This window comes from Alternaria incomplexa (genome assembly GCF_024043165.1).
Source record: "Alternaria incomplexa strain BMP 0042 chromosome Unknown scaffold_1, whole genome shotgun sequence".
Classification (NCBI taxonomy): Eukaryota; Fungi; Ascomycota; class Dothideomycetes; order Pleosporales; family Pleosporaceae; genus Alternaria; species Alternaria incomplexa.
In genome coordinates this window covers 3223572-3250329 of record NW_026249850.1, presented here as the reverse complement: position 1 = coordinate 3250329, position 26758 = coordinate 3223572, and the positions used below count along the sequence as shown (strand labels likewise).

Sequence of the window (26758 nt, the reverse complement as noted above, 5' to 3'; positions counted from 1 at the left end):
GTCGTCGCAGCCTCTGAAGTCTTGCTGTCTCCTGTCACATAACCTTCACATAGTCTCCACCCGCGACGTCAATAGCGAACTACTTCCCTCTGCAGCAAGCGCCGTTCTATCTTGCGACTATCGAATGCAGAGGCCCGCCGCGCGAAACCCTGGCTTTCCCCGTCCTGGACACTGGCACTAGTGGTGGGCAGTTGGTTCTCCTGCAGGGAGCACACGTTGGCGACTCGCAGCCCACGGCGCTTTCCCTCTTCCGCCCCTCGCCCCTGCCTGCCGCCGTTTTGGCCTGGACACCTGGGCGACTGCTGCTGCTGACCGGCGCCCTGTCTCTTCTTCTTCTTCACTACCCGTCGCCCACGCCCCAAGCCGACCTCTTCTCCACCACCCGCCGACAACCCCCAAACGGGCGCATTCATATATCGACTCTGCGCATCTCCCGCCCGTGGCTCCCCGTGGCTCTCTCCTCCGACCGTCAAGCACCGCTCTCCACGTCGCCCAGGCCTCACGCTCCCTTGCACGATTCTCCGAATCACGACCACTCCTTCAAAAGCAATTCCGCTCCGTCGCCGCAATTACTAGTAATCTGACCGTTGCCTATCAACGTCGTCGCCGCTCGTTTTAGCACCGCACCGTCCACGAAAACGCGTCCCAGCCCCGCTGACCACTTACGACACGCACGGCCACCCGCTGCTCAGGAACAAAGAAAACGTAATCGCTGCGAATCGTGCTTAGAGTGCCTCGACCACTCCTACGATTCTTTGTCGCCTGCCTGCTCGCTCGCTGTCATCCACGTGCGTACCAGTCTCTGATCGACCCTGGTTCGGTACCGCGTGCTTCTAGACCCACGCGACGACTATTCTCCGGTACCTGTCAGTGTCAAACATGACAGCATAGTCCCGCGACCAACCCGAGAACATCGCGACGACGCAGTAATCGCTTCGCCTGTGCAACCATCTATTCCTAGCTGCATCGTCAGTCTAGTGAGTCACCCAGCTCAGCGACGCGCTTTCTCCATGGAGACTAACATGCGACAGGTCCATTCTTTACCATCATTGACATTCGTCAAGTACACTCGTTTACCATAGCCCTGACAGTATGTTGTGCTACTGACACTGCAAACGCCATGGCTAATAACAGCAGGCTTCCACGTACATTGCCTTCGAGACTCTCGAGACATCTAATTCTACATAACAAGGCATCATAATCGTAACAATGCCTCGCTCAACGACAGTATGGGCAGCCGCCCTGGTTCTGGCCAGTCTCTCTGGCTCTGGCCCGCTCCTTACGACCGCAGAGGCCATGCCTGCACCGGGACCACAACAAACCCAAGGCCGTCCCCGATACTACTTCGCTAGGCACGTAAAGCGACAAATCGTTACCAACGCGACGACCCCTGCGGCTACCCCAGAGCCATCAACCAGCTACTCGTCCAGCAGCACTACTGAGCAACTCTCGTCCCGCCAGATGGACTTCCCGTCCTTCATTGAATCGCTGTTCCGTGGTAGTTCCGATTCATCGGCTCTTGCCTCCTCCTCAGATGTGCTTGTCAGCACCAGCGACGTAGACACCACTGGCACCTTGTCCTCCACTTTGGCAGAGAGCTCCTCTACCGCACCTCTCTCAGAAAGCAGTGTCTTTTCACCGCCACCACCTGCGGCATCGAGCTCTGCAGTCGAATCGTCTAGCCCCATCGTTAGCTCATCAAGCCAAATTCAGGAATCAGTCACTGAGCCATCGTCTACAGCTGCTCCTACGTCCACTTCCGAAGCAGCGCAAAGCGAGAAGCCTGTTGAGACCACCACATCCGAGCCTATCACCGAACCTCAGCCAACAACCGCTGTTTCTTCAACGGCCGAGATTGGCACTACCAGTGGTCTCCCCGAGACTATTGTGCAGCCTACATCAACCGCCCAAAGCAGCGCCGCATCTTCTTCTACCAAGGCTGACAGCCCTATTCTCGGTCCTATCCTCGGCTCCACTGGCCTCCTACCTGAGATCATCGTTCCACCAACTTCCACTGTCCAAAGCTCAGCTGCGGCCTCTTCGACCGCCGTTGAAGACACCCCAGCTTCTTCGATCGCTCAGAGCTCAGCGGCAGCCCCAACCGGAGGACTGCCTGACGTGATTGTACAACCGTCATCCTCCGCTGTCGACAGCAAGCCAGCGCCTTCTACCGGTAGCATTCCCGAGACCATCGTGCAGCCCACTTCAGCTATCGCACAGCCAACCTCGACGCCTCCTGGTGTTGAGAACACCCCTGCCTCGACAGGTGGACTGCCGGATGTTATTATGCAGCCATCGTCGTCAGCCGTTGACACACCTACTGCAACAACGACTTCTGCTGGTCTCGTTGGTGGACTTCTCTCAACGCTTCTCAACCCAATCATTGGATCTACTGGCGGTGTACCCACATCTGTTGTCCAACCAACCCAGGTAGTCTCATCGACTGCTCCCCAGTCATCTCAGCAAGCTGTCGGCTCCACTGGAGGCATCCCAGAGACTATCGTGACACCCACTGCGTCTCTTGCTTCTTCTGCTGCACCTAGCTCTCCTGCCGCATCCAGCTTCCAGGGACCGTTCATCGTCCCTGGATCCACAGGTGGTGTTCCTGAGTCGATTGTGCAGCCTACCTCATCCGGCGGCTTGGTTGGTGGTCTGCTTTCAACGCTACTCGGACCCACCCCTACTTCTGAGGTCGGCTCCACTGGTGGTATTCCTGAGACAATTGTTCAGCCTACCTCTTCCGGTGGCCTTCTTGGTGGTATCTTGTCGTCAATCCTTCCACCCGTGCCTACTTCTGAAGTTGGCTCGACTGGAGGCATTCCTGAGACCATCGTTCAGCCCACTTCTTCTGGGGACCTTCTTGGCGGGCTACTGTCGTCGATTCTGCCACCTGCCGCCACTTCCGAGGTTGGCACCACTGGAGGTATTCCTGAGACTGTTGTGCAGCCAACCTCATCCGGTGGCCTAGTCGGTGGACTGTTGTCTTCGCTCCTCCCATCAGAAGTCCCGACAGCCACCTCTCAGGTTGCTTCAACTGGCGCACCCCTCTTGCCATCATCCGGCATTGTCATCGGCATCACTACGGCTTTGGGCACTGGTGATTCTGCTGCTTCGACTGCGACACCGACTTCTCTCTTGAGCTCTGGAGCCATTCCTACTTCGGAAACCGTAGCTACCAGCTCACCGATCCTCGACCTACCGGGACTTGTATCGTCGGTCATATCTGGTGTCCTGCCTACCGGTAGCGGCGTTGCATCTACTGCACCCACCTCAGTAGCTTCTGCTAGCGCGTCCGGCATTCTTCCTCCGGCACTCTCCTCGCTGTTGTCTTCAGCTGTCTCGGATCTCCCTGTCTCAGTGGTGCCCAGTGCTATATCAAGCATCCTGTCTGATCTGAATTCGGCCCTGCCCACCGGCACTGGTCCTATTATCATCCCGACTGTCTTGCCCTCAAGCTTGCTGTCTTCCGGAGTTCTCCCGTCGTCTGGCCTGCCAATCTCGTCAGGTATCCTACCATCGTCTGGCGTCCTTCCTTCTTCAGGACTCTTGCCATCCGGCGCTGTGCCTACCCCCACCTCTGAAGTTGTGTCTTCGTCTGGCGTGCCTGCCTCTGAGGCTCTCTCCTCTAGCGTTGGGCCTACAGCCTCCGAGACTGCAAGCATCACACCTTCAGCATCTTCAGGAACTGCCCTGCCCTCAGGCTCCGCAAGCTTGGGTATCACTCCGTCTGGTACAGGTTCTATCGGCACATCTGCATCACCGGTTCCAACTTCGTCGGGTAGCCAATCTCTCACTGTCCCGGCTTCAGAAGGACCTTCGTCAGCTTCTTCGACTGCTGCCACTACTCTGAATCCTTCAAGTGCTGGTAACGCCACCCTCAGCGATGCTCCCACTTCGTTCTTCAGCACCGGCTCTGTTGCTCCGTCATCCGTCGTTGTGTCCACCCCACCACCCACTTCAGAGACGCCCAAGCCTACATCCACCAAGGGCTCTGCTTCAATCACTATTCCAGCCCTGCCGACTACCACTAGCAAGGCACCGCCGGTCTTTTCCCTTACGCCGACCGCTACCGATAGCGCAACTTCGCTCATCGTTGGTACTAGCATCATCGTTGAGGCTTCGACTATGCCAACCCCCAGCCCCACCGTCAGCAGCATCCCCTCAAGTCTACCACAGATGATTGCGCCGCCTGGAGGAGTCCCTCCTGAGAGGCCGGACAACAGCTTCATGGGCCAAGTGTGTTTCAAGTGGCCGCTCAACTACCCTTTCGTGTCTGCAAACGATGGTGGGCAGCAAATTTTCCACTACCTGCCAATTGCTATCGCAGACGGTTTGAACATCTCAACCTCCGAGGTCAAGAACTTCGGTCTGAAGCCTCTTAACACCATGGAGTACCAGGGTTTCATCACCACTCTTGCCTTGTTCACCATCCCGCAGGATCTGCAGACGAAGCTCGCAGCGCAGCTCCGCAACCCCGCCGATGCTTTCTGGCATAACAAGAACTCCACAGTGAACGACCTCACGACCTTGATCAACACCGCCTGCCCTCTCCCCGCCGGCAAGCTTCCGGGTGACAACAGCCCTGCCAATGCGGCTGCCGAACCAGGTGCTGAGTCCACAGGTGGTTCCGGCGATGGCGGTGCTATGGGAGGCGACATCGGCGCCAGCCGCACTGTCAACAAGACCAGCGCCATCGTCGCTAGCAGTGCCATTGTCGGTGCTATCGCCTACGGTGCAGCCATGTTCTTTGTTGCTCGCCGATACAGGAACAAGCGTATGGCCCACCAGCGCTCGAGCTCTGTCCCCAGCACCAGCCGCATGACCTACGGTTCAATTCCAGGTGGCGCTGCTGCTTGGATGCATGGCGCTCGGAATGGTCGAATGACGCCTGGTAGTCGCGGCAGCCAAGGCAGCAGTACCACTCAGGGTCGCAGTGTCCGAACACAGCAGATCTCGGCTCCGGTCATGGCTGAGAACTCTCTTGGCTGGAACTAAAGCATCACTGCCCTTTCTCTCCCCCACAAAGTCTGCGCCGTTGTACCACAGACCGGACGTGGATGGCTTCGCCTCGTGCCTTCCAATACACCTCCGCCCCAGCGACCGGCTTTGTCCCATATCAACAACAACTTGTCGCACCGACCTCATCCAAGCTGGTGTTCAGGATCCAGCCGCGAAGCAAATCTCACATCACTACCGTTCGGACACGTTCGCTTAACCCAACATAAACTTACACTCTATACTTTAACATATATTCTCCTTTCACTGTATTTCACTTCTAAGATACCAGTCTACGCTTGGTCAAGCTAGACCGTTTTTCCTCTCGTCATTTTGTTGATATATGAAATGGCCATTTCATGCCATGGGTGGAGGGTTTGGGGTTGCTGTCGATATATTCGTTATGCGTTGTACATGCATGAGCGGCAGCGCGCAGGGGCTACTTGTGGGGAGGCTGTCGTTCCGAGTACATAGTTGTAGGGTCGGAATTGAAGAAGAATTCACTTACTTGTTAAGCATAATAAATGCACTTGCGTGATTTGAGGTACGCAGGCGCAAAGCCACAGGGTCCCACATGAGCAGCCACAATGTCCAAAGACTGCTCGCATCGTGCATAGATGAGATGATGTGTTGAACGTAATTCCCTTGTGGACACGGCGTAGGATCTACAGCCCCGTGCAGCTAGCGGAGGCGGTAATGTTGCGCATTTCGTCTGCTATCGACGGTTTTTCGAACCTGCCGCAGTGGGAAATAGCTGCGTGAACCCTGTCGCTGTCTTGGCGCAGCTCCGCCGAACATCGAACACATTGCGGAGGACACCAAGCAGTAACACCCCAGCGAATCCCGTGACTGGCTTTCTCCCTCTCTGGACTTCTATACCATCGATACCCGTTCACGTTTCCTTGCCTCTTTCCGCGACTGCCTGCGCACCTGTGGACTGGCTACTAAAGCCACGTTCCCATAATCCACCCCTCCGCAATACACAGTTGAGCTACAACAATGCGTCTCGACGTCAAGGTACGCGACAATGCGCCGCTGCATACGTTAGTAGCAAAGAGCAATTCTAACCCGGCTATGAATATAGAGGCAGCTTTTCGCGCGGTCGGAGCGTGTCAAAGGTGAGTAGCCTCAATGGACACTTATCAAGACGTACACTAACATGCTACAGGCATTGGTAAGAACAGCAGCTCTGCTAGACATGCTCGCCGCTAAATATCCCCAAAGACTTTCACCCGACCGAGCCATGGATCCTTACGACTTTATACAGCGGTATGCACAGCTGGTCCTCCCCGCTACAGGCAAAGTGCTGACAGAGGCAGGACACGTCCACATCTGGTCGTATATATCACAATCGATTGTCAAAACCTTCGAGCTTACCGACGTACCCGTACGCGCTGGTCGCTTCATTGCGAGGAAGAACTGGATAGTCGCTGGTAAAGCCCAAGCAAACCGAAACTATTGGAAAAGAAGTTGACATGCACATTCAGGTTCCGATGACTTCCAGTTGCGCGTCTACAACTACAACACCTCCGAGAAGGTCACATCTTTCGAGGCACACCCCGATTACATCCGCGCAATCGCTGTCCACCCAACACAACCTTTCGTCCTTACCGCCAGTGTGGGTAACAAGTCTGAACAACGCAGAAGCGAAGCTGATGTGGCTTTAGGATGACATGACTATAAAGCTTTGGGACTGGGACAAGTCGTGGAAGTGTATGTGGAGTGGTCATACCAAAAGACATGGCATATGCTAACAGATAGCAGGCGTACAAGAGTTCGCTGGCCACCAACACTACGTTATGGGCATCGCGATAAATCCCAAAGACCCCAACACATTCGCCTCCGCGTGTCTCGACCGTACCGTCAAGATATGGTCCCTCGGCAGCTCTACTCCCAACTTTACGCTCGAGGCGCACGAGACCAAGGGTGTTAACTTCATTGACTACTACCCCCAGTCGGACAAGCCATATCTCCTTACAACCTCCGATGATCGGACAGTCAAGGTTTGGGACTACACAACAAAAGCGCTGATTGCGACACTCGAAGGTCATACTTCTAACGTCAGTTTCGCTGTATACCACCCCGAGCTCCCCGTCATCATCTCTGGATCGGAAGACGGCACAATCAAAATCTGGCACTCGTCGACCTACCGGTTGGAACAATCCTTGAACTATGGGTTGGAGCGCGCATGGTGTGTATCGTACCAAAAGGGAAGAAATGGCGTGGCACTGGGATTCGACGACGGAGCTGTTGTCATCACCATGGGACGTGAAGAGCCAGCTGTCAGCATGGACGGTAGCGGAAAGTTACTCTGGGCGAAGAACAACGACATCCTCACTTCGGTGATCAAAGGCAGCGACCAGCTCAAGGATGCAGAGAGACTCTCGCTCCCTAGTAAGGATCTTGGTTCAACCGAGCTGTACCCACAGTCATTGCTGCACTCGCCCAACGGACGTTTCGTAGCAGTTTGTGGTGATGGTGAATACATCATCTACACTGCGCTTGCTCTTCGTAACCAAGCTTTCGGCAGCGCTCTCGACTTCTGCTGGGCCTCGAAAGAACACGACAAGGACTACGCCATCCGGGAATCCTCTACCAGCGTCAAGATCTTCCGCAACTTCAAGGAGCGGAGTGTACTGAATGTTGGCTTCTCGGCTGACGGCTTGAGTGGCGGCGTGCTTCTGGGTGTGAAGGGTCAAGGCGGTATCGGCCTATTCGACTGGGACTCTGGCGCCTTGGTTCGACGGATAGAGGTCGAGCCCAAGAGCGTCTACTGGTCTGAGAGCGGGGAACTCGTGACGCTTGCCACGGAAGACACATTCTATGTCCTTCGCTACTCTAGGGAAAACTACCTGGAAGCCGTGCAAAACGGTGAAGTGGACGAGGACGGTGCCGAGTCTGCATTCGAAGTTGTGTGCGACATCAACGAGAGGTACGTTGTAAGAAGCCATTACTGAATCCACAAGCTAATGACAAACAGCGTTCGTACCGGTACCTGGGTTGGAGATTGCTTCATCTACACAAACAGCACAAATCGCCTGAACTACCTTGTCGGCGATCAAACGTACACCATTTCCCACTTCGACTCGCCTCACTACGTCCTTGGATATCTACCTCGTGATTCCAGAATCTATGTCGCTGATAAGGATGTCAATGTGGTCTCCTTCGCGCTGTCTCTGGCTGTCGTTGAGTACCAGACACTTATCCTCCGAGGTGATTTTGAAGCCGCCGAGGAGACCCTTCCCTCTGTGCCCAAGGATCAGAATAACAAGATTGCTCGATTCTTGGAAGGTCAGGGCCAGAAGGAAATGGCGCTCAAGGTTGCCACCGATCCCGAACACCGATTCGATCTCGCTTTGTCCCTTGGAGATCTGGAACAGGCTGTTACAATTGCTCGTGAGCAGGACACAGAGCATAAGTGGAAGACTGTCGGTGATGCTGCTCTCACAAACTGGGATGTCAAGCTCGCGCAGGAATGCTTCGTCAAGGCCAAGGACCTTGGTTCCCTTCTCCTCCTCTACAGCGCAACTTCGGATGCCGCTGGCCTCCGGGAACTCGCTTCCCTGGCCGAGAACGCCACCGCAAACAATGTGGCCTTCTCTGCGCTCTGGCAAATCGGTGATGTCCAGGCGTGTATCGACCTGCTCGTCAAGACCAACCGGCTCGCCGAGGCTGTTCTCTTCTCACAAACGTACAAGCCAAGCGCTACCGCTGGACTTGTCAAGCAATGGAAGGAGTCCCTGGAGAAGGAGAACAAGACCAAGGTTGCTAGACTCCTTGGCACGCCGCCTCAGGACGGTGAGGGAGATGCAGAGATGTTCCCCGAATGGGATGAGTACCTGCGGTTGGAGAAAGAAGGCGGAACGGTGGAGGACCTTTTGATCCAAGAAGACGAAGTAGAGGCGGATGATGCCGATGAGGAGATTGCAGCCGATGCTGAAGAAGATGACGAGGAAGAAGACGAAGACGAAGACGAGGAAGAGAGCGAGGAAAGTGAGGAGGAGAAGTAGGCGTCTGCATCAAGCCTTGTTTTGCTTGGCGGATCCGTTGTAGCTGCAGTTTGACTTTGGATGTGTGGCTGCTCCACGTAGCGTAGGTACGGTAACGGAAAATGATACAATGATATAGATGTTTCAAAGACATGGTATTCAAAGTTGTGATTCGATATATTGTAGCATGATGTGACGTTGTATCACGTCCCTTCGTTAAATCTATGCCTAGCCCACAGAAACGCCACCCATATGTACGTTTGTCTTGTCTTCGTGATATTCCAACATATACAAACATTTTACAAGGCCATACTGATATTCAATGGCAGCGTTGTCATTACTGTACGACAGCCTCGTTGGTCGCGCCCTGGTATGCCGAGTCGCGGAATCTCTCCTCACCACTAGCTGTGCTGTCGCTGCTGCTCGCTTCCTCCGACTCTTCGGAAGTGGTGTGAACTCGACTTCGTACGCGCGCATTCATCTCCTCACGTGTATCGTCCACCGTCTCCATCTCGCGCAGCCCCTTTCCCCGACCGAAGAAGTCTTCTGTCCTCAGTCCACGGACATCGCCCTGTGCCATCCCTTTACTGCTCCTCAGCGTACCGTCTGCCTTCTTTCTCCTGATGTACTCCCGCACTGGCCCCATGGCCGCATCTCTACACGCCTCCTTGATGTCCGAACCGCTCATGCCAGCCGAGACGCGGACTAGGTAGTTTAGATCAAAGTTCTGGTGGTCGATTTTGGTGCCGCGTAGGATCAGAGAGAAGATGTTGTGACGCTGTGTGGCTGAAGGGAGTGCGACGGGGAACTTCTTGGGCATGCGGCGGAGAATGGCTTCGTCGATATCTTGGATGCGGTTCGTGGCGCCGAGGATGCATATTCGCTGAGGGGTCGATGTGCCGGAGGAGGTGCTGGATGCGAGGCCGTCCCAGTGGGTCATGAATCTAGGGATTGTCAGTCCTACTTTCGTCGCAAGTGGAGTGGGATGGTATTGAGACGTACTCAGCTTTCACCATTCCGCTGGCCTCGTGTTCTCCGCTTCTTCTTTGTCCCAAGACTGCGTCAATCTCGTCGATGAAGACGATACTTGGTTGTAGCTTCCTCGCCAGACTGAAGACGGCGTTGACGAGTTTGTTGCTGTCGCCGTACCATTTCTCCGTTAACGTCGAGATGTGTAGGTTGATGAAGCAGGCACCGGATTCGTGTGCGAGGGCTTTTGCGAGCATAGTCTTTCCGCAGCCAGGAGGGCCATAGAGGAGGACACCGCTGGGTGCGCTGAGGAGCGAGGAAGAGTGCGAATAGAGGTGGGGCATGGTCAGAGGGTAGATGACAGATTCCTTAAGTTCCTCAATAATAGAGTCGAGGCCGCCAATGTCTGGAATGTGTCAGCGTTGTATTGCGACCCAGGCTTCCAGTAGGCCAAATCGCGCGCACTCATGCGCATAATCCCACAGCCCACGGCCCAAGCCCGAATGAGTTTGTGACGTACCCTCGAAGCTCACGGGAATCTCCTCGGGCGCAACCACCTCCATGGCAATCGTCTGCTCGTAGGTATTCAAATTGAGATCCTGTATCCTGGGCCGTCTGTGCCTCGATTCTCTATCTTCCTCATCTTCACTGTCGTATTCGCCGTAGCTTTTCCGCCGCTTGCTTGTAAGGATGGCGTCGAGTTTACGTGTGGCGGCTGAGGCTTTGGCGCGGGCCTCTTCTTTTTGTTGAGCTTCCGGGTCGAGGCGTGTGAGGAGGTTGCGAATTACGAAGTAGGCTATTAGTGGCTACGGGGATATGAGCATGTAGTCGGCAAGGCAGTGAGGGGCACAGTGGGTGTGGGGAGACTGTGGCGCGTTGGTGGATATAGACGTACTGCTGCAGCTGCCATGAGGATATCTGGGAGATAGCCCGTAAGGCTGCTCTTCTTATTCGCGCTCATGCTCGCTCGGATGCACTTTCACCAGTGCGCTCGTCTCTGGAAATGGCGTGGGTTTGTGCTCAAAGAGCGAATGTTGGGTCGGGAGGTTAATAGAGCGTGCGGTGTCGATACCAAAAGTAGGGACCGATGCAGGAACCGGGCCGCGGCTGCGTCGACCTCAAGCCCGGCGTCACACGAGCTCCGCTCCGCATCCTTGGATCGCATCACATCGCATGCCTTCAACTCCACCTTTCACTCGCACGCATAGTCACAATGGCCGCCGCATACAAGCCTACTGAAGCGATCGCGCTCATTCGACCAACATTCGTCTTACCGCGCATCCGGGCCTCAAATCGCAGAGCGCATATCGGGCGCGTCGCCTTCTCCACCACCCACCATGCACAAGCCACGCATACGTCGACGAGCAGTCCGACGCCAAAACCGCAAAGAAAGTCGATTTCTTTGACCGGCGACACCGGCCAAGTCCGATGGTCTGATCTGTCACCGGGCGAAAAGGCAGTGCGGACCACCCAGCAGAGCTTCAACCTTGTAGTGGTCCTGGTGGGCATAGTAGCAACTGTACAGCTTCCCCTCACCAAGTCTACTTTTGGAAGCGCAAGACTAACCACTCTACCAGGGCGGCGTGGGCTACTTCCTCTTCTCCGATGTCTTCAGTCCCTCCTCCAAGACTGCCTACTTCAACCGCGCAACGACGCTTATACGCCAGGACCCCCGATGTCAAAAGCTGCTGGGTCCAGGCGCCGAAATTGCTGCTTTTGGTGAAGGCTCTTGGTCGCGATGGGCGCGCAATCGCTACCTCAGCAGTACCGAAGAGACTGACAAGTGGGGCACTGAGCATCTGCGCTTCAGATTCTACGTCGAGGGGCCGTTGGGACAGGGCGTGGTGCATGTACATTTGACTAAGAGACCAAGTCAGACTGACTACGACTACGAGACGCTTGCCGTGGATGTAAAGGGTCATCAGAGGATTGATCTGGTTTCCGAAAACAAGAAGGACAAGGTTGCGCCCAAGATTTTTGGCGCGCGGTGGTGGTGAAGACAAATCTCACAGCCCTTCGCAATGGGCTCTGGTGGTCGAGTCACCATCCATTTCCCCAATTCAAACCTTTAAATCTCCGCTGCTGAACAGGCAGTTCGTGTCAGCCAACATGCAATTTGTTTTTCCATCCTCAAACGGGCCTTCCCGATGCGCACAGATATGAGAACAGAGCAGGGGCAAGGTAGAAACCTGTATGCTAGCGCACCACGGACTACACACGACTCTCTTCCCCTGCCCGGGCAAACTTGGTCAGCAAGATTGGGCCAAACCACTGCATTTTGTTTGTGCTTGCTCTAATTGTTTTGCTTCTAGATCCATCAAAATACGTCACACGAGGCTGACAAAAACCATGTGACCCCTCCAGCCTCAGCCATCAAATCCAACTTGACCACGTTCACATATGCACGCTACGACCTTGTGCATCGCCCCCCCTAAACCCTGACCCAGAAGCATCGTTTCTTGAGCCCAAACATCGACCACAATGCCCGTGTCCATATCCCCAGCCCAGCCCAAAGATGCAGTCGACATCGCCGCCCTACATGTCCAAGCATTCAGCTCCAACGCCCTCATGCGAGCCATCTACCCCACCCCTGCTATATGGGCAGCACTTCAGGGCTGCGTCGAAGAAAAAATCTTAGCTGACATGAAGGAGCCCAAAATTACAGTCCTAGTCGCCAAACACACGGACGAGGCTGAAGTGAGGGAAGAGCAAGGTAAGACTGTAGGCTATGCCGTGTGGTGCCATCCGATCAAGGCCGAAGAGCAGGACTGGAAACTACCAACTTGGAAGTTGCCGGAGGGCACTGATTGGAATGTGTTGAAGCCTTGGTTAGCGGCCGCTGGAAAGACTGTGGAGGAAGTCATTGGGCATACGCCGCATTATGGTAGGTGGTGTTACGTGCTTCTGCATGACCTGAGATGCGGACTAATTGGAGGTCTAGATCTTATGTGGCTCGCTGTATCACCTGATTATTCTCGAATGGGTATTGGTACCTTGCTACTGCGTTGGGGCATGGACTTGTGCGAGAAGGAAGGGGTGCCTGTGTACTTGGACAGTACCGTTGAAGCTGCGCAGACGTTTTATCAGAAAGCGGGCTTCATAGAGAGGGGTAGAATCAGGTTGGTAGTTAATGGGGACATGTACGAGGAGGTCGCTTTTGTGTACGAGCCCAAGCGATAGATGATACCAGGAATGATAGTCGCCGAATTGCTATGAAGATGAATGGTCCTACCCGCTTGTTTCCAGCCTACGTCCAGGTCTCGTGTGCTCAGGCCGCATTTCCAGACCGTTCAAAATGAGTGACCCAGTTCCCTTCTCGCAAGCATACTCACGATCTCTTTGGTTAGCATCGTCGTCATGGCCAGGTCAGGATCATGATCTGGATTGACCTCTGCGATGGACAGTCCAACGACATTGGTGCTAGCCATGAGTACTGTCAGGGCTTGCATCATCGTCTGAAATGCCACACCTGTAAAGTTTGGGACATTTGCCAGCGGGAATTCGCCCGGATCAATGGAGTCAACATCAAGATGGACCCAGATAGCCTCAACCTTGTTCTGCTCAAGGTGCTCCAATACTTCGCTTGCACGTCGTTCCGGATGATTTGCCACCGCTCTTGACGAGATAACTTTGAAGTGCTCGTCGTTCAGATATGCTAGGTGCTTCGGCTTGTTCCCCGGGTGGGGAAGGTTTGTGCCAAAGAAAACTGTGTTGTTACTGTCGCAGAGCTTCTCACGAGCGAGTACAGGGTCTCGTGTGCCTTCCGACTCGTAACTAATTGCCCCGGGCCGCGCCATGAGCTGCGTCATCGTCTGCAGTTGAAGTGTACGAAGTCAGTGTTTGGCTCACGTTCTTCTTGCGTCTGAAGTTTGCTCACCATGCTTGCAAAGTATCCCATCCAATCGTCGTCCAAAGGTGAGTGCAGATCAGTGTCCGCGTCGATATAGACAAGTCCCATAGTACAGTCGTGGTACTCTTTATTGACAGAGGAAAGGATGGCTGGCAGCATGCAGCACTCGCCCCCAAGAACTAGCTGGAATGCTCTGGGCTCCGCCTGGAAATTCACGGTCATCTTCCTTCGCACTCTGCGAAGGAGCTCCAGATTACCCGTCCTGTTGCGTATATCGCCTGGTATAAAGGGGCTGGGCTTGTAGGTCACCTCTCCGTCGAGCACGTCCGGTCCTGGGACCGGGCCATCGCTGTCGGGGAATTGGCTTGTGTCGATGTCAATAACGTTTACGCCCGCTTCGACCAGTCTGCGGTAGATGTCGACCGTTTTGAAAGCCGCAGCCGCCCTGGACTTCCCTGGTATGATGGAGCCGCAGTCGGCAGCCACATACGTTACGCATGTCTTTCGCGACTGGTCCATTATCGTGGTTTAGTGATGCAACTGGGATCGAAAAAGCGTGATTGGAGTGTTTAGATAAATGCACTGACTGGTCTTCACAGTAGGGGCTGGGAAGGATGAATCTACACTGACATGTTGCTCGTAGGGCGTGCATGCTGGAGTCTGAATACTGTGGCAGCGGCATGACCGCAACCAGCTCACCTCTTCTCACATTCCATTGTGATTTGATTCGTTTCTTCAATCAATGTGTCATTTAGGCCTTGGCGTAAGCTGGCGTGAGTCTGCTTCCAATGATGCCTTGCGACGCTGGTGCCACCTTGCAAAGGCGCGGTGACTGTATGCTACCAGCAAGCTTCTTACGTCGCCTCAGCAGGAGAGCGAGTGACGATGTGAATGTATCCCTGTAAGGTACAAAGGAAGTGTCATGGATGGCCGCGGCTGATGAACCCGACACGCGTCATGGTGGGAACTTGATGAGAGACAGCGGGTACTTGGTTGTGAAGATTGCAAACGAGGAGTATGCCAGCACATGAAGGTATATACCGGATGGTGCTGCTAGCTCAGACATGGGCTGAAGCCAATGTCGCATTCGCACAACCTCGCATTCGTCAAACGACGATAAATTTTCAGCCACCATGACTCGACGCAGCACCAAAGAACAGAGGAATTGAGTGCACGCTTATGCGCACGCCCCATGGGGATTGACATGTTGAGTCGGGGATGCGCGCCATGCTTTAGCAGCTGATGCAAAGATCCATATTTCAAAGATGGCACGGATAGAGCGGGCGTGGTCTAGTCAACCAATGGACCAATGGCAGTGATTCCTTGACACATTCGCAGCTCTCGCACGTTGGCGTTGCATCATGGCTCACACAGTCACGACGCGTTTGGGCTCCAGTTTGCAACTTTGCTTCCCGTTTCGGCGACCCCTTTGATCGCTTCTACCCGGCGGCCCTATGTTTCGGATCCACAGCCAGGTCGCGACCGAACGCAAATGTATTTTGGGTTGCGGTCCGAGGACCATTACGCACAGCAAAGTGCCGGACCTTCGTAGCCGGAGTACTCAAAGTCTCATGGCGCCTCCAACGTGGCGGTCGTCCTCATCTCTTCTTCTTCTTTTTCCATAGGCACAGCAACCGCACAGCGCTCCCCTCTCCTACGCAGCACCCGCCGCAATGGAGCCCTCCACCACCAACTCGTCGGAGCACACGCACGTCGACTCGCACGAGATGCAGCAGATGCCGCCCACGTACCCCTCGCCCTCGATGCAGCCCGAGCAAGCAACCGGCAAGACGCGGGTCAGGTTCAACAGCTCTGCCAACGTCGAAGTCCCTGCGCCCCTAGAACACGTTCAGAGCTACACTCGCATCAGCGAATCCGGGTCGAATGAAATCACCACCAACGAGCACACCACTGACGCCGAAGAGCTCTGGAATGCATACCACACTGGCCAACAAAGCCATAACGCGCCGCCGGTGAGCGAAGTGGATCCCGAGGGCGCCTACACTGTCACCGGCAACACCAACGGCGGCATCTTCTACCAGCTCCTGCAAGCCTACAAGCAACCGGTGCGCGGTTATACCGATACATCCTCCGAAGCCAGCGAGACATCACCCACACAGAGGTCGCGACCTGGGTCTTCTTCAGGACCCAGCACCCCATCGAAGAAGAAATGGTACAACGCAAACAAGCCAATGCAGTCAACAGAGACGCTGGCGACTCTCGTTGGCGCTTCAGCCAAGCTGGCAAACCCCAAGGATGACAAGAAAGACGCCGCCATGCGCCCGCGCCATCACAAGCGCAGTAGCAGTGGAGGAATCATTGCCAAGGTGTTGAAGCCAAAGGAAGACCAGGATGCCAAAATCAAGATACACGTTGCAAACATCCTTAAGCGACAGCAGTACATCATCCGCATGTGTCGCGCTCTCATGCTCTTTGGCGCACCCACACATCGCCTCGAAGAGTACCTTGCGACAACGGCCAAGGTCCTTGAGATCAACTCCCAATTCCTCTACATCCCCGGGTGTATGATCATCTCCTTCGATGACAGCATGACCCACACCGCTGAAGTCAAGATCGTTCGCACCGATCAAGGCGTCAACCTCGGCAAGCTGAAGGACACTCACGACATCTACAAGGAGGTTTTGCACGACGTCATCAGCTTGGACGAGGCTCTTGCCCGCTTGGACGAGGTCATCAACGCAAAGGATCGCCATCCACGTTGGCTGACTGTCCTCATGTACGGTCTTGCCAGTGCGGCAGTCTCTTGCTTCTTCAAGGCCCGCCCCATCGACATGCCCGTCATCTTCGTACTCGGCATTGTCCTCGGGCTGCTCCAGCTTGTCATCGCTCCGCTGTCCAAGACATACAGTACTGTCTTCGAAATCACTGCGACTATTCTCATGAGCTTCCTTGCGCGGGCGTTTGGTAGCATCAACAACGGGAACCTCTTCTGTTTCTCGGCTATTGCACAGAGCGCCATCGCTCTAATCCTTCCCGGATGGTTGGTGCTCAGCTCGGCCCTGGAGCTCCAGTCTCGTGCTATCGTACCGGGATCTATCCGCCTCGTTTTTGCCATCATCTACTCGCTCTTTCTCGGATACGGCATCACTGTCGGCACAGCCATCTATGGTGCGATAGACTCAAACGCCACCAACTCGACCCAGTGCCAGGATCCAATGAACCCATACTGGAATTTCCTCATGGTCCCACTCTACGTCTTCTTCACGACCTTCACGGTACAGGCCAAGTACAAGCAGATGCCGGCTATGATAACCATCGCGTTTGCTGGCTACATTGTCAACTTCTACGCTGGCCTGAAGTTTTCCTCATCTGCCCCCATCGCCTATACATTTGGCGCCTTCACTATCGGCGTGTTGGCAAACTTGTACAGCCGGTTACGTCATGGAGTCGCAGCTGCCGTCCTCCTACCCGCAGTATACGTCCAAGTTCCGGGCTCTCTTGCGTCGAGTGGCAGTATCAACTCTGCCCTACGAACAGCATCAGCTCTGATCAAGGGCGCAGAGACATCGATCGACGTCAGCAATCCTTCATCTCGCTACGAAAACATTACTGACGTAGCGCAGACCACCACCGACAGCCTCAATGCCATCGTCTTCAATGTCGCTGCGTCCATGATCCAGATTGCTATCGGCATCACTGTCGGGTTGTTCATGGCTGCCCTTCTGGTCTACCCCATGGGCAAACGACGCAGCGGTCTTTGGACACTCTAAAGTATACATTCTAATATTTTCTGTCATGCATAGCGATATGGCGTTATAGCGACCCAAAATGGGAGGAGTTTGGGACATCTACCTGCTAATGATCTATAGTACTCGAACACCAAGATGTTCAACTTCAATGACCCACATGGAGATGAGTGGTGTCGAGGTGAAATGTGAAGGTAAGCCCCATTGCAACACGAGCGACTCTATCCGAAGCAGTTGTCGACTCGCCTTGCGACAACCAGTTCCAAGCAGCAAGCCGTTGCGACCACTCCACATTGGCTTCCATGCGACATCCGGACCACGCAGCCCTCGCCGGATTTGGACTTCCACAGCGACCAACCTACGCAGCACTGGCCCTAGCAAAACATCCCAAAGAACACCATCATCCGCCTGGATCCACTGCAACCCATCGCCGGATTCAGACCTTGCGCCCAAGCCTCCCATCGACCAACTTCTGCTCCATGCACCTACCCCCTTCTACGGCACACGATATCCCACCCATAAATCCGTGCCCACTCGTCCTGTTTGTGATGCTTCGCTTATGATTGCGAAGCTCGCACAGGTTGATGGCACCATGCACTGCGTAAACGCCCTGATGTTGATACCCCATCCATAGCCATCTTTTGCTAACCGAAGCTATTTCGTGCAACGTGTCGTGACGTGTCCTATCCTTTCTTATGTGTTTTAGGAGGAACAGTACATACAACGGAAGAGCTGTTCCAAGAGCAAAGCGTTTAGATATAGCATCTAGACATGAAAATATACTCTTGTTTTCCAAGAACTTGCTTTCCACACCTGAACTATACTTGAATCTTCTGAAACAGCAACATGCTCGTCGTTGCATGCTAAGATGAGTGTCAAGCGTGGGCACGAAGTCACAAACTGTTTAGTCAGACTCTTGCTAGTTATTGAGGAGTACAAAGATGAATGAAGAGTGGCGAGGTGTATATCACATAAGCCAGTGTATCTAGCGCTGCCTCATAGCAGTGACGTAGCATGGAGGTCTGCGCTCAGTGACATCACCTCCGATCCAGGAACAGAGGAGGTATTAGGTAGGTGTACAAGCTTTGTAGTCATCGAGCGATCACGGCGACTTCGTTAACCGGAAGCACTGCCAACGAAGCATCACCAAGCTTCTTATACCAACACTTCGTATCTGCAGCCCTCCATCGAATCGCGATGAAGCCCCGGTGCACAGACTTCCCCCAAGACTTGCGCAACGTCGAAGCTGAGGTACAGTCACCTTCTAGAAGGCCCGTAGAAGACGCACTGACACATGTGAGACCATGTCCGTCGAGCTCTGGAAAGGGAACGGTCTTGGATCGGGTCCGAAGCGTGCAGGCTGTAATATGATTGGTGCTGGACGGCTTACGCGATACGGGTATGCAGTCAGCATTGTGGCAGTGGTGTCATCGGTGGTAGTTCGGACCCGCTTTGACTCAAGACTGTAGGTATCAAGATGGATAGTAAGAGGAGTCGTTAGTATGCGTAATGTCGCATAGAGCCAAGCATTTGCTTTTTGCTTATGTTGAGTAAAGGGCATCTCTGATAACCGGCCCTTGTCGAACGACAAGTTGGAGCGTATGCATGTTTCCAGACTGTTGCAGGTATCAAAGTACATGATGCTACTGGTACATTATCAAAAGCTCTTTCTAGACGATAGATGGGCAGATGTGCTGCAGGCGGCGATCATCTGTCTTCCCCGTCACTTGTTGAGCATTGCATGATAATGGCTATAAATCGTACGATAGATCTGAACGGTGGGGTCTGGTAAGGCAGCGGATCTAAAGCAGCGATAGTTGTCGTAGGGCTGTTAGTGTCCGCCAGGATCTACAAGCGCTGGACCCTGACGTGCGTTCTGCGCTACTACGCTTTGGGACCGTGATAGATGGCTCGAAAGTGAGAAGGTGAGTTGAACTGAGATAGTTGATCCAAATCCATAGCATTGGAACGGGGATGTGGTACAGAGGCCGTCTAATTGTACGTCGCACGTCCTATGGTATTTGGAATGAGCGAAACATGGCAAACCAACGTTGCTACTGGACAGCCTCATCTATCCTGTGTAGATAATGCAGAGTATTTGCATTAACATTCGACACTTCCGTCTAGCGTTGTGTATGTTTCTTGGTGCGCTGTGCCCCGATGCGGATGCAGTGAAGCGGGTTGTAACTCGCCTATGTCCGCCAACTCGCAGGTTGATCTCCTCTCCCGCTAATGACCGTTTAGCCGGTGAGATAGCCTCGAAGTTTCATGGGTTTAGGGTGTAAGCTGGGGATTCATGTTGCGGAGAACGAGGTGTGTCAGCAGCGGGGCAGAGGTTGTGTTGCCGGTTAGGGATGGCACACTAATGACTTGCAGCGCCGAGACCAAATCGGCGCAGGCTTTAACGAGTATGCTTGACGGCAGCGAATGTGGCGGGAGAAGGACCATCAGATAAGATACACGATTCGCTTGAGAATGTATCGGCTGGCAATCCTACTACGAGGTTAGACCAAATAGCCCCATGCGGACCAGGTGGATGCGTAAGACGGCGGGCGGTGGTTTTTCAGCCTACAGGCTCGTTTCGCGAAGGCAGCTCCAGACCGGCAGCCCGAGCCGGTGCGTCCCTCTTGCGAACGTCACTAGTGCGCCGCCACGCTGGAAGTGCAGAATTACTGGTTTCGGTAAGTAGTCCAGCGTAGTCACAGCAGAACGCCGTAGGGCTGTCTCTTTCCACGTGGGTCGTGCAATGTAAGAATCACACCATACCGGCCAGGTGAGACTCTCCACAGCCTGGCGCAAGGCATCGATAACGTTTCGAGCAGCAGACATAGGTATTCTGCATCCTGTAGCCTGCTCGGATGCATACGGTGAGTATATATCACCTTACGTCGCCGAGCATTTCCCTGATGTAAGATGGTGGTCGCTTGGGAATGTTCATGGACAAGGCTACTGATAAGTCATGGCAAGCGCGCTTACGTAGGTAGACTTTCAGCTCAGTTAGCGTTCCACGTGCTGCCACCATAGGGTTCTTTTTCGGCCACCCCCAGGCAGCTGTACCCGACGCTCACCGATCGCCTGCCGACCCTGCGAATACCTGCTTTCCTTCGAATGCACGACAAGACATGTGAAGGAGCCCATTTCACGCTCTGCTCTTGTGTATCAAGCTAGCGAAGCACACGATAGCCATTTCTTTTCCATAGTCGCACCTGAATGTCGTAGCGCATCCGAATGCGCTAAGGCCTGACATGGTTGTTCTCGCCAGAAGGGCGCAATACACATGGTAGCGGGTTATAGCGGTGGTAGCCAATATAGCCCCTGTGTCGGTATTCTCGCAGCGAGCGAGGAAGAGCGGTGACAGAATTGCATGCACTTTACATCGTTCCCAGTTAGCGCGAACGACACTTCACTACGACCGAACTTCGGCCCAAGGCTCGCAGTGGAAGCGAAGGCTCAACAGCCCAGCTGAACGTAGTTTTGGGTCAGTGCATCGCTCTGACGTCGTCATGTAGACAAGTTCCTTAGACTCAGCGCAATACAGAGCGTCTGCGTTGAGGTATGTGAGCCCCTCACTACGGATGTTGTTCGATTGATCGTTCAAGATACCTCATCACAGCCAAGGACTGCCGAGCTTCTGGAGATCCAGCCCTACCATGCATCTTGTGCGGGACGATAACCCTCAAATGGGGTGGTTTTTTTTGAAGACAAGACCAGGCACCTCTCTGACTGTCACCAAATGCGACAGCGAACTACTTTGATACCGTGGTTTTGGTTGGCTGCAAATTGTTGCAGCTAGTTCAGCATGCGTACTAATCTTTTTATCAAAGACTTGAAAGAGTAAAGCGCACGCCTCCATGCAGACCCCTGTCTCGCGGCCATGGCTGGTGTAACTCTGGGAACCACTCGAAGACGAGAATAACAACAACTGGTGTGCTTGCTGCACTGGTGGGCCGTGCTTCGGACGCGTGTGCCGGTAGCAGCTGTATGAGCATGCGATTCAAGCTATCTTCTGCACGTATTCCGCTGAAAGCCACATCTTCAGGGTCCACCATGGCCGTTGGGGTTGTTCGCGGGCATAATTGCATGGTCAGATATCCCTGCTCAAGCCACTGGCCGCCATCTCATGTGACTCGACGCGGTTCCGAAGGAGACATGCGCGACGTCCGCACAGTGTATAAGATCTCAGCTTGCCCACCGTTGTGTAAGCCATCTCCACCACACACGTATCTCAACTTGAACTGACACGACACTTGCACATTATCTCAGCAGCGGCTTCCAACACAAGTCTTAATCACAAGAAGAACAATCGCTCATTCCTATACACCATTCTGCCTTGCGCAAAGACTTACCAACTTTCTCGTCATCACTTATCTGCAATCGCAAATCACACACAATGGATTCTCACTCATTCGATTACTGGATGGCACAGGGAAACTACATTGCCCCAACACATCAGCCAGCCGTATTCGAAATGCCTCCCGATCTCTCCAAAGTTCCGAGTCTAAGCGGATCGCCTGTGAGTCTTATGTTGAACTCCCCTAGTTTACAAAACTGACTTGCTCAAGGTCTCATCTACATACGACCAATTTCCTGCACCTATTCACCAAGCTTACTACCCTCACATCGTCGATGAACCTATGCAGTTTGGATCATACCCCATGCCAATGACACCCTCCGATTTCGGATCCGATCACGACAGTCCATACTGCAGTCCTCGACCACTGCAGCACGCTGAATCTACGTTCGGGACTATGCCTACGCCCGCGCCAACCGAACGAACACACACTACCTCAGGGGTATGTATCCTATATCGCACAAACAAAACCTAAGGCTAACATTTGTACAGCGACGAAGGGCTCAAAATCGTGCCGCTCAACGTGCGTTTCGAGAGCGGAAAGAGAAGCACGCCCGAGATCTTGAAGCGCAGCTTGCGGTCTTGAACGAAAGATACACTAAGCTCGAAGTATCGCATACGGAGCTTAACGCGGCCTACGAAAAGCTTCGAAAGACCATCGAGCTTCTTACACAGGACGACGACGCGGAGGGTGAGGATGATGAGGGTACAGTCACGCGCAGGCGAGGGAGCAACTCGGATACCCTCCGCAAGCTCCTGGATATACTACATGGGGAATTCAAGGGTACGGTACCCGTGAAGACAGAGATATCCTAGCATTTCGTTGGCTAAAGATGCTCGGGCACTGCGTTTTCTTCTTTTCAACTTCGCTTCTTGTCTATACACATTTTGCTTTTGCGTTCAAGCCAGCGTTCATTGGGCACTAGCCTACAGGTGTCTTTCAGCTACATTTACTTTTTCGTCTGCAAAACCCTATTCACCAAGAATTTCTGAACTATTTTCCAACGCGGGGTATGAAGATCACCACTGGTTGATACTAGCCTTCGCTACATGGTCAAGACCCACGAAGCTACGGCCAATCTATCGTAGATAGTACCTAATACGGAATTGTACCCACCATACTGTAAGATGGACTTCGCCTACGCGCTTTGAGCCCCTTCAGGACCTGCGTGATTCCCATTCCTGGCCATAGGCGAGCGTACGTGAATACGATCGTCCGGATACTTGCTTCCTGTGATTGACAACAGCCCCAAATCGCTCCCCATAGTTCCGAATTGAAGCACTGAAATGCCGATATAGGAAGCCGGCCCGTCAGCATCAGCCAAATTACCTATACATCTCCGCAATGCCGCCAATGAACGTCGCAGAAACTCCGATCGGAGTATGCTCATCTCTTACCAGCCCCAAAATCTCACTGTGGCACCCGGGGGTTGATCGTGGGAAAGTCAGCTGTGGCAGATAGCCCGAAGGATGGAAAGCTAGGGCCCGACGGTACCCAGTCGTCTCACTTCATGGCCGCAGTGAAGTGGCCGTATGCTAGATTTGGACATGCTACGTATTTGACGGCACTGAGAGTTTTGTCCTATTTGCGGGTTAAGAACTTCCTGATATGGCCATCAGATGTGCATCTTGAAGTTTGAGGTTGAAGAAGAGGTCTCTCGTTTATAATGTTATGGGGCTAGATCAGGCGTGGCGGAAAGGGTACCCGGGTGTTCGATCTCGGTGAACGCCTACGCACGTGTATCGCAGTCGCCCCCAAAACCACCAACTTCTTACAATTTGGTTTCTAGAGGGATAAGATGTTGCAGTAAGTCTTTGCACCATTTAGTCAATCATCATGTAGAACCCAAGGGCGTTTCTCGATTGTCACTCACCAAGCAAATGTTGCCGGCAAGGATATCGCCCCATTAACCTTGACCACCCACTACCATAATCCTGGGACGTCGCTGTACTTTACCATGCCAAGTCCAGCTCGCGACTTCAACGATATGCGCTTCCAGCGTATGACACAGAGCAAATGTCAAGCGATGCACCCAAAGCGCGACGCGAGCGTGACCTCGTAAATGCAAGCCCTCACACGCGACAGATGAAGGCGCATCACGCCAAACCCAAAGTCGCCGCCGCTCGCCCTCCCACATCGCTCTTGCCCCACCCACAATTGCGCCTTGCATGTTGCCATGTCCAGGCAACACGGTAATAGCGAAAAGGTAAGAATAGACGAGGCAACCGTGGACTAGCAGCTCGTATCTATTGAGTCCTTAGCTTGTACTGAACAATCCCGCGAAGCTTGAATATTGCGGCACTCGAATTCCTGCACGACGGGAAATCACGCTGCACCGTTATCACCCCAAAAATAACTGTTCTGCCGCACGATACCACCTCGCTAATTTGAGGATGGGAATGACGACATCGGCAAACTTGATGTCCAGAACAGCTTCCGGTGTTGGGGGTCTGCTAGTATTGGCGTACCAGCTTTGGCGCATACGCGGATGCTGTCAACAGATGTTAGCTCGGAAGCGTTCTTTCCCAAAGCGACCACATCGATGAGCTACTTCATGGTTTCGCCGAAAGAGGAAGCGACCAGTGGGTAATCGTATCCAGAGACTAACCACATAGGTCAAGTTGTCAACGAACCATACTGAATCTTTCCTCTGTAGTACTTAATCTCTAGTAGTCGGTGAACGTTAGGAACCACGGAGTGACATCACAGCCTTGGGGGGGTATCTTGATGTGAGCGAACAGTGTGAGGATTATTACGTAGTAGTCTAAGATCATTAATTAGTTGCCCTCCCTAGTAGAAATGTGAAACCGTCTCCGCATCGATGTCCTCATGTTTATCCCGTGACGTAACGCCAATCCCCAAGTGTCATGTTTCAGATCGTTTCTCATTAATCGACAGGCCTTGGTGGAAACAAACTTCCGTCGTCATAGGTGATGCTTTCAGCAAGCAATGTTACCGGCCGTCGCGCCGGTACCTTGGCCTTCTGGCGCAGCGACGAAGTCGTCGCTGGTCAAGGCTCTGCTGAACATCAAACAGGCCGTCTCTAGTTGTCCGCCAGCTGTGCCATAGTACCCTGCCGGTACTACCACGTTCTCTGCCCAGTATGATGTCTTGCACTCTGTGTGGTATCCGTAGCCGTAACATTGTTGAAGGCACTGCTGTGCCATGGCGGTTGTATTCGACGAGTAGGAAGGGTAGTAGGAGCTGTAGAGGATGTCGTCGTGGGCAGCCGGCGACGGTATGTAAGATGCATTTGACCCAGTGGGCAGAGGGTCGGTGACGGTGCAGGTCGAGGGAATAGGTACAATCGCAGGGCCGCCCGCCCGAGGAACTGTGTTCGACGTAGGTAGCGCGGACGCCAGCGAGCAGAAGGCCGTAGCGAGGATTGTGGTTGAAGTGAACAACATGTTTACTGACGAAGTCGAAGGCTAGACAACGACTATTGGAAAGATATATATGTAGATTTGAATATGCGGGATTAAGATGCAGTTGCCGGTGGATGGCCCCACGATAATTGACGCGTTGGAAGCTGTATAAGTATTCCTGCGCCTCGCTGCATGATGCCTGTTGGTGTGATGTCAATGTGGGTAGGTGGTAGGGCCAACTCGCTCGTCAGTGTTCAGCCGCAGCGCTGTGCGTCCAACAGCGTTTAGCCTGGTAACGATCGCCGCTCAAAGCCACTTTTAGTGCGACTATACCTCGCAACCTTTATCCCTCCCTCGTACGTATGCCCTCTAACAAGGGGCGATGTAACGGGCATGACCATTTACGAAGAGTTTGCTGATGCCGCATTGTCCGAGATGATGTCAAGGGCACTTTTGCTGTGACACTGGCCCATCAAGGTTGGGAGCAACGCAGGGTAATCCTGGAATAGGCCGTCTTCGTCATATTTGTTCGCTGGTGAAATGTCTCAGACCCGATGGCGCGCGCTTTATTGTGTTGGTGGTGATATTGTCGTGCGAGAGGGATGACCAGAGCCGCGGAAAGAAGCTTTACTAGAAGCGGAGGCGGTTATCTCCGCATGGGGGAAGGAAGTGCAACTCGACACGCCACCAATATACCAACGTACTGGGATCCACACCTCTCAACTGCAACGGTCTTTCGTAGAAACGAATCTGCACAGCAGACAGGTCGACACGCAACAAACGAGGTGAGTAGTTTTAGAAGAGACTGAATCTAGGCAATGCAGGTGGTGACGACACCATCCCACACCATAATGGCGCGTCGCATCATCTTCCGAAGTCGACCATCTCACTGCGATGAGGAACATCTCAGAACCCATCATCCATCTTGAGTATCACACACCATGGCTGCGCCCCCCAAAAAATCTCTACAGTCCCTTTCCGGCAAATGGCAACTAAACAAAGCCTGCTCCGATGACTTTGCCTCAGTCCTCGCACTGCAAGGCGTCAACGTCCTAGTCCGCAAGACAGCCACCGCAGCATCCATCCATCTGAACATAAGCCAGCCCGACAACCAACACATCAAGATGGCGCAGTCAATCACAAGCGGAAAAATCCCCGGTACGACCGAAGAGTACACGTTGGACTACGAGTGGCGCACCAACAAGGACGGTTTCTTCGGTGAGGTAGCCGGAAGAAGTCAATGGGTCAGCGTTGAAGAGGGGCGGCAGACGGGCATAGTTGGTGAGGGCGAGGGTGACTGGATTGAAGGAGATAGCGAAGGGGAACTGATCCACGCAGAAGGGAAAAAGGAGGGCGAGTGGGAGGCCAGTCATCTTTGGGGCTTCGAGGTCGTTGATGGAGAGAGGAGACATACGAGGCGTGTGAAGGTCAGCAACAACAAAGGCGAGGAGCTGAGGGTGAGAATGGTGTATGACTTTGTGGGCGAATAGCTTGTCAAGCTGCAACACGCGGTGAAGGCACAGTAGCACAC

General features: G+C 53.7%; 9 protein-coding genes across 9 annotated transcripts; 7 read left to right on the top strand and 2 right to left on the bottom strand.

Moving 5' to 3' along the window:
• Positions 1-1209: 1209 nt before the first annotated feature.
• Positions 1210-4995, top strand: J4E90_001163 (uncharacterized protein; the record flags this gene model as incomplete). Its single annotated transcript, XM_051430754.1, has 1 exon — positions 1210-4995. The coding sequence occupies one exon, from the start codon at positions 1210-1212 to the stop codon at positions 4993-4995; it is 3786 nt and encodes a 1261-aa protein (XP_051296241.1).
• A 999-nt stretch (positions 4996-5994) lies between these two features.
• On the top strand, positions 5995-9005 carry J4E90_001162 (uncharacterized protein; the record flags this gene model as incomplete). The annotated part of the gene is made up of 9 exons (XM_051430753.1): positions 5995-6012; positions 6080-6113; positions 6164-6169; positions 6220-6264; positions 6315-6428; positions 6483-6613; positions 6663-6708; positions 6760-7927; positions 7976-9005. The coding sequence occupies 9 exons, from the start codon at positions 5995-5997 to the stop codon at positions 9003-9005; spliced, it is 2592 nt and encodes an 863-aa protein (XP_051296240.1).
• Positions 9006-9321: 316 nt separating this feature from the next.
• Positions 9322-10863, bottom strand: J4E90_001161 (uncharacterized protein; the record flags this gene model as incomplete). The annotated part of the gene is made up of 4 exons (XM_051430752.1): positions 9322-9928; positions 9987-10359; positions 10474-10759; positions 10849-10863. 4 exons carry the CDS (start codon positions 10861-10863, stop codon positions 9322-9324), a joined length of 1281 nt encoding a protein of 426 aa, XP_051296239.1.
• A 303-nt stretch (positions 10864-11166) lies between these two features.
• Positions 11167-11950, top strand: J4E90_001160 (uncharacterized protein; the record flags this gene model as incomplete). The annotated part of the gene is made up of 2 exons (XM_051430751.1): positions 11167-11472; positions 11531-11950. 2 exons carry the CDS (start codon positions 11167-11169, stop codon positions 11948-11950), a joined length of 726 nt encoding a protein of 241 aa, XP_051296238.1.
• Positions 11951-12434: 484 nt separating this feature from the next.
• J4E90_001159 (uncharacterized protein) lies at positions 12435-13133 on the top strand (the record flags this gene model as incomplete). Its single annotated transcript, XM_051430750.1, has 2 exons — positions 12435-12837; positions 12895-13133. The coding sequence occupies 2 exons, from the start codon at positions 12435-12437 to the stop codon at positions 13131-13133; spliced, it is 642 nt and encodes a 213-aa protein (XP_051296237.1).
• Positions 13134-13243: 110 nt separating this feature from the next.
• On the bottom strand, positions 13244-14322 carry J4E90_001158 (uncharacterized protein; the record flags this gene model as incomplete). Its single annotated transcript, XM_051430749.1, has 2 exons — positions 13244-13765; positions 13831-14322. The coding sequence occupies 2 exons, from the start codon at positions 14320-14322 to the stop codon at positions 13244-13246; spliced, it is 1014 nt and encodes a 337-aa protein (XP_051296236.1).
• A 1154-nt stretch (positions 14323-15476) lies between these two features.
• Positions 15477-17534, top strand: J4E90_001157 (uncharacterized protein; the record flags this gene model as incomplete). Its single annotated transcript, XM_051430748.1, has 2 exons — positions 15477-17339; positions 17388-17534. 2 exons carry the CDS (start codon positions 15477-15479, stop codon positions 17532-17534), a joined length of 2010 nt encoding a protein of 669 aa, XP_051296235.1.
• A 4366-nt stretch (positions 17535-21900) lies between these two features.
• On the top strand, positions 21901-22677 carry J4E90_001156 (uncharacterized protein; the record flags this gene model as incomplete). Its single annotated transcript, XM_051430747.1, has 3 exons — positions 21901-22023; positions 22073-22303; positions 22354-22677. The coding sequence occupies 3 exons, from the start codon at positions 21901-21903 to the stop codon at positions 22675-22677; spliced, it is 678 nt and encodes a 225-aa protein (XP_051296234.1).
• Positions 22678-26168: 3491 nt separating this feature from the next.
• Positions 26169-26717, top strand: J4E90_001155 (uncharacterized protein; the record flags this gene model as incomplete). The annotated part of the gene is made up of 1 exon (XM_051430746.1): positions 26169-26717. The coding sequence occupies one exon, from the start codon at positions 26169-26171 to the stop codon at positions 26715-26717; it is 549 nt and encodes a 182-aa protein (XP_051296233.1).
• Between the last annotated feature and the right edge of the window lie 41 nt (positions 26718-26758).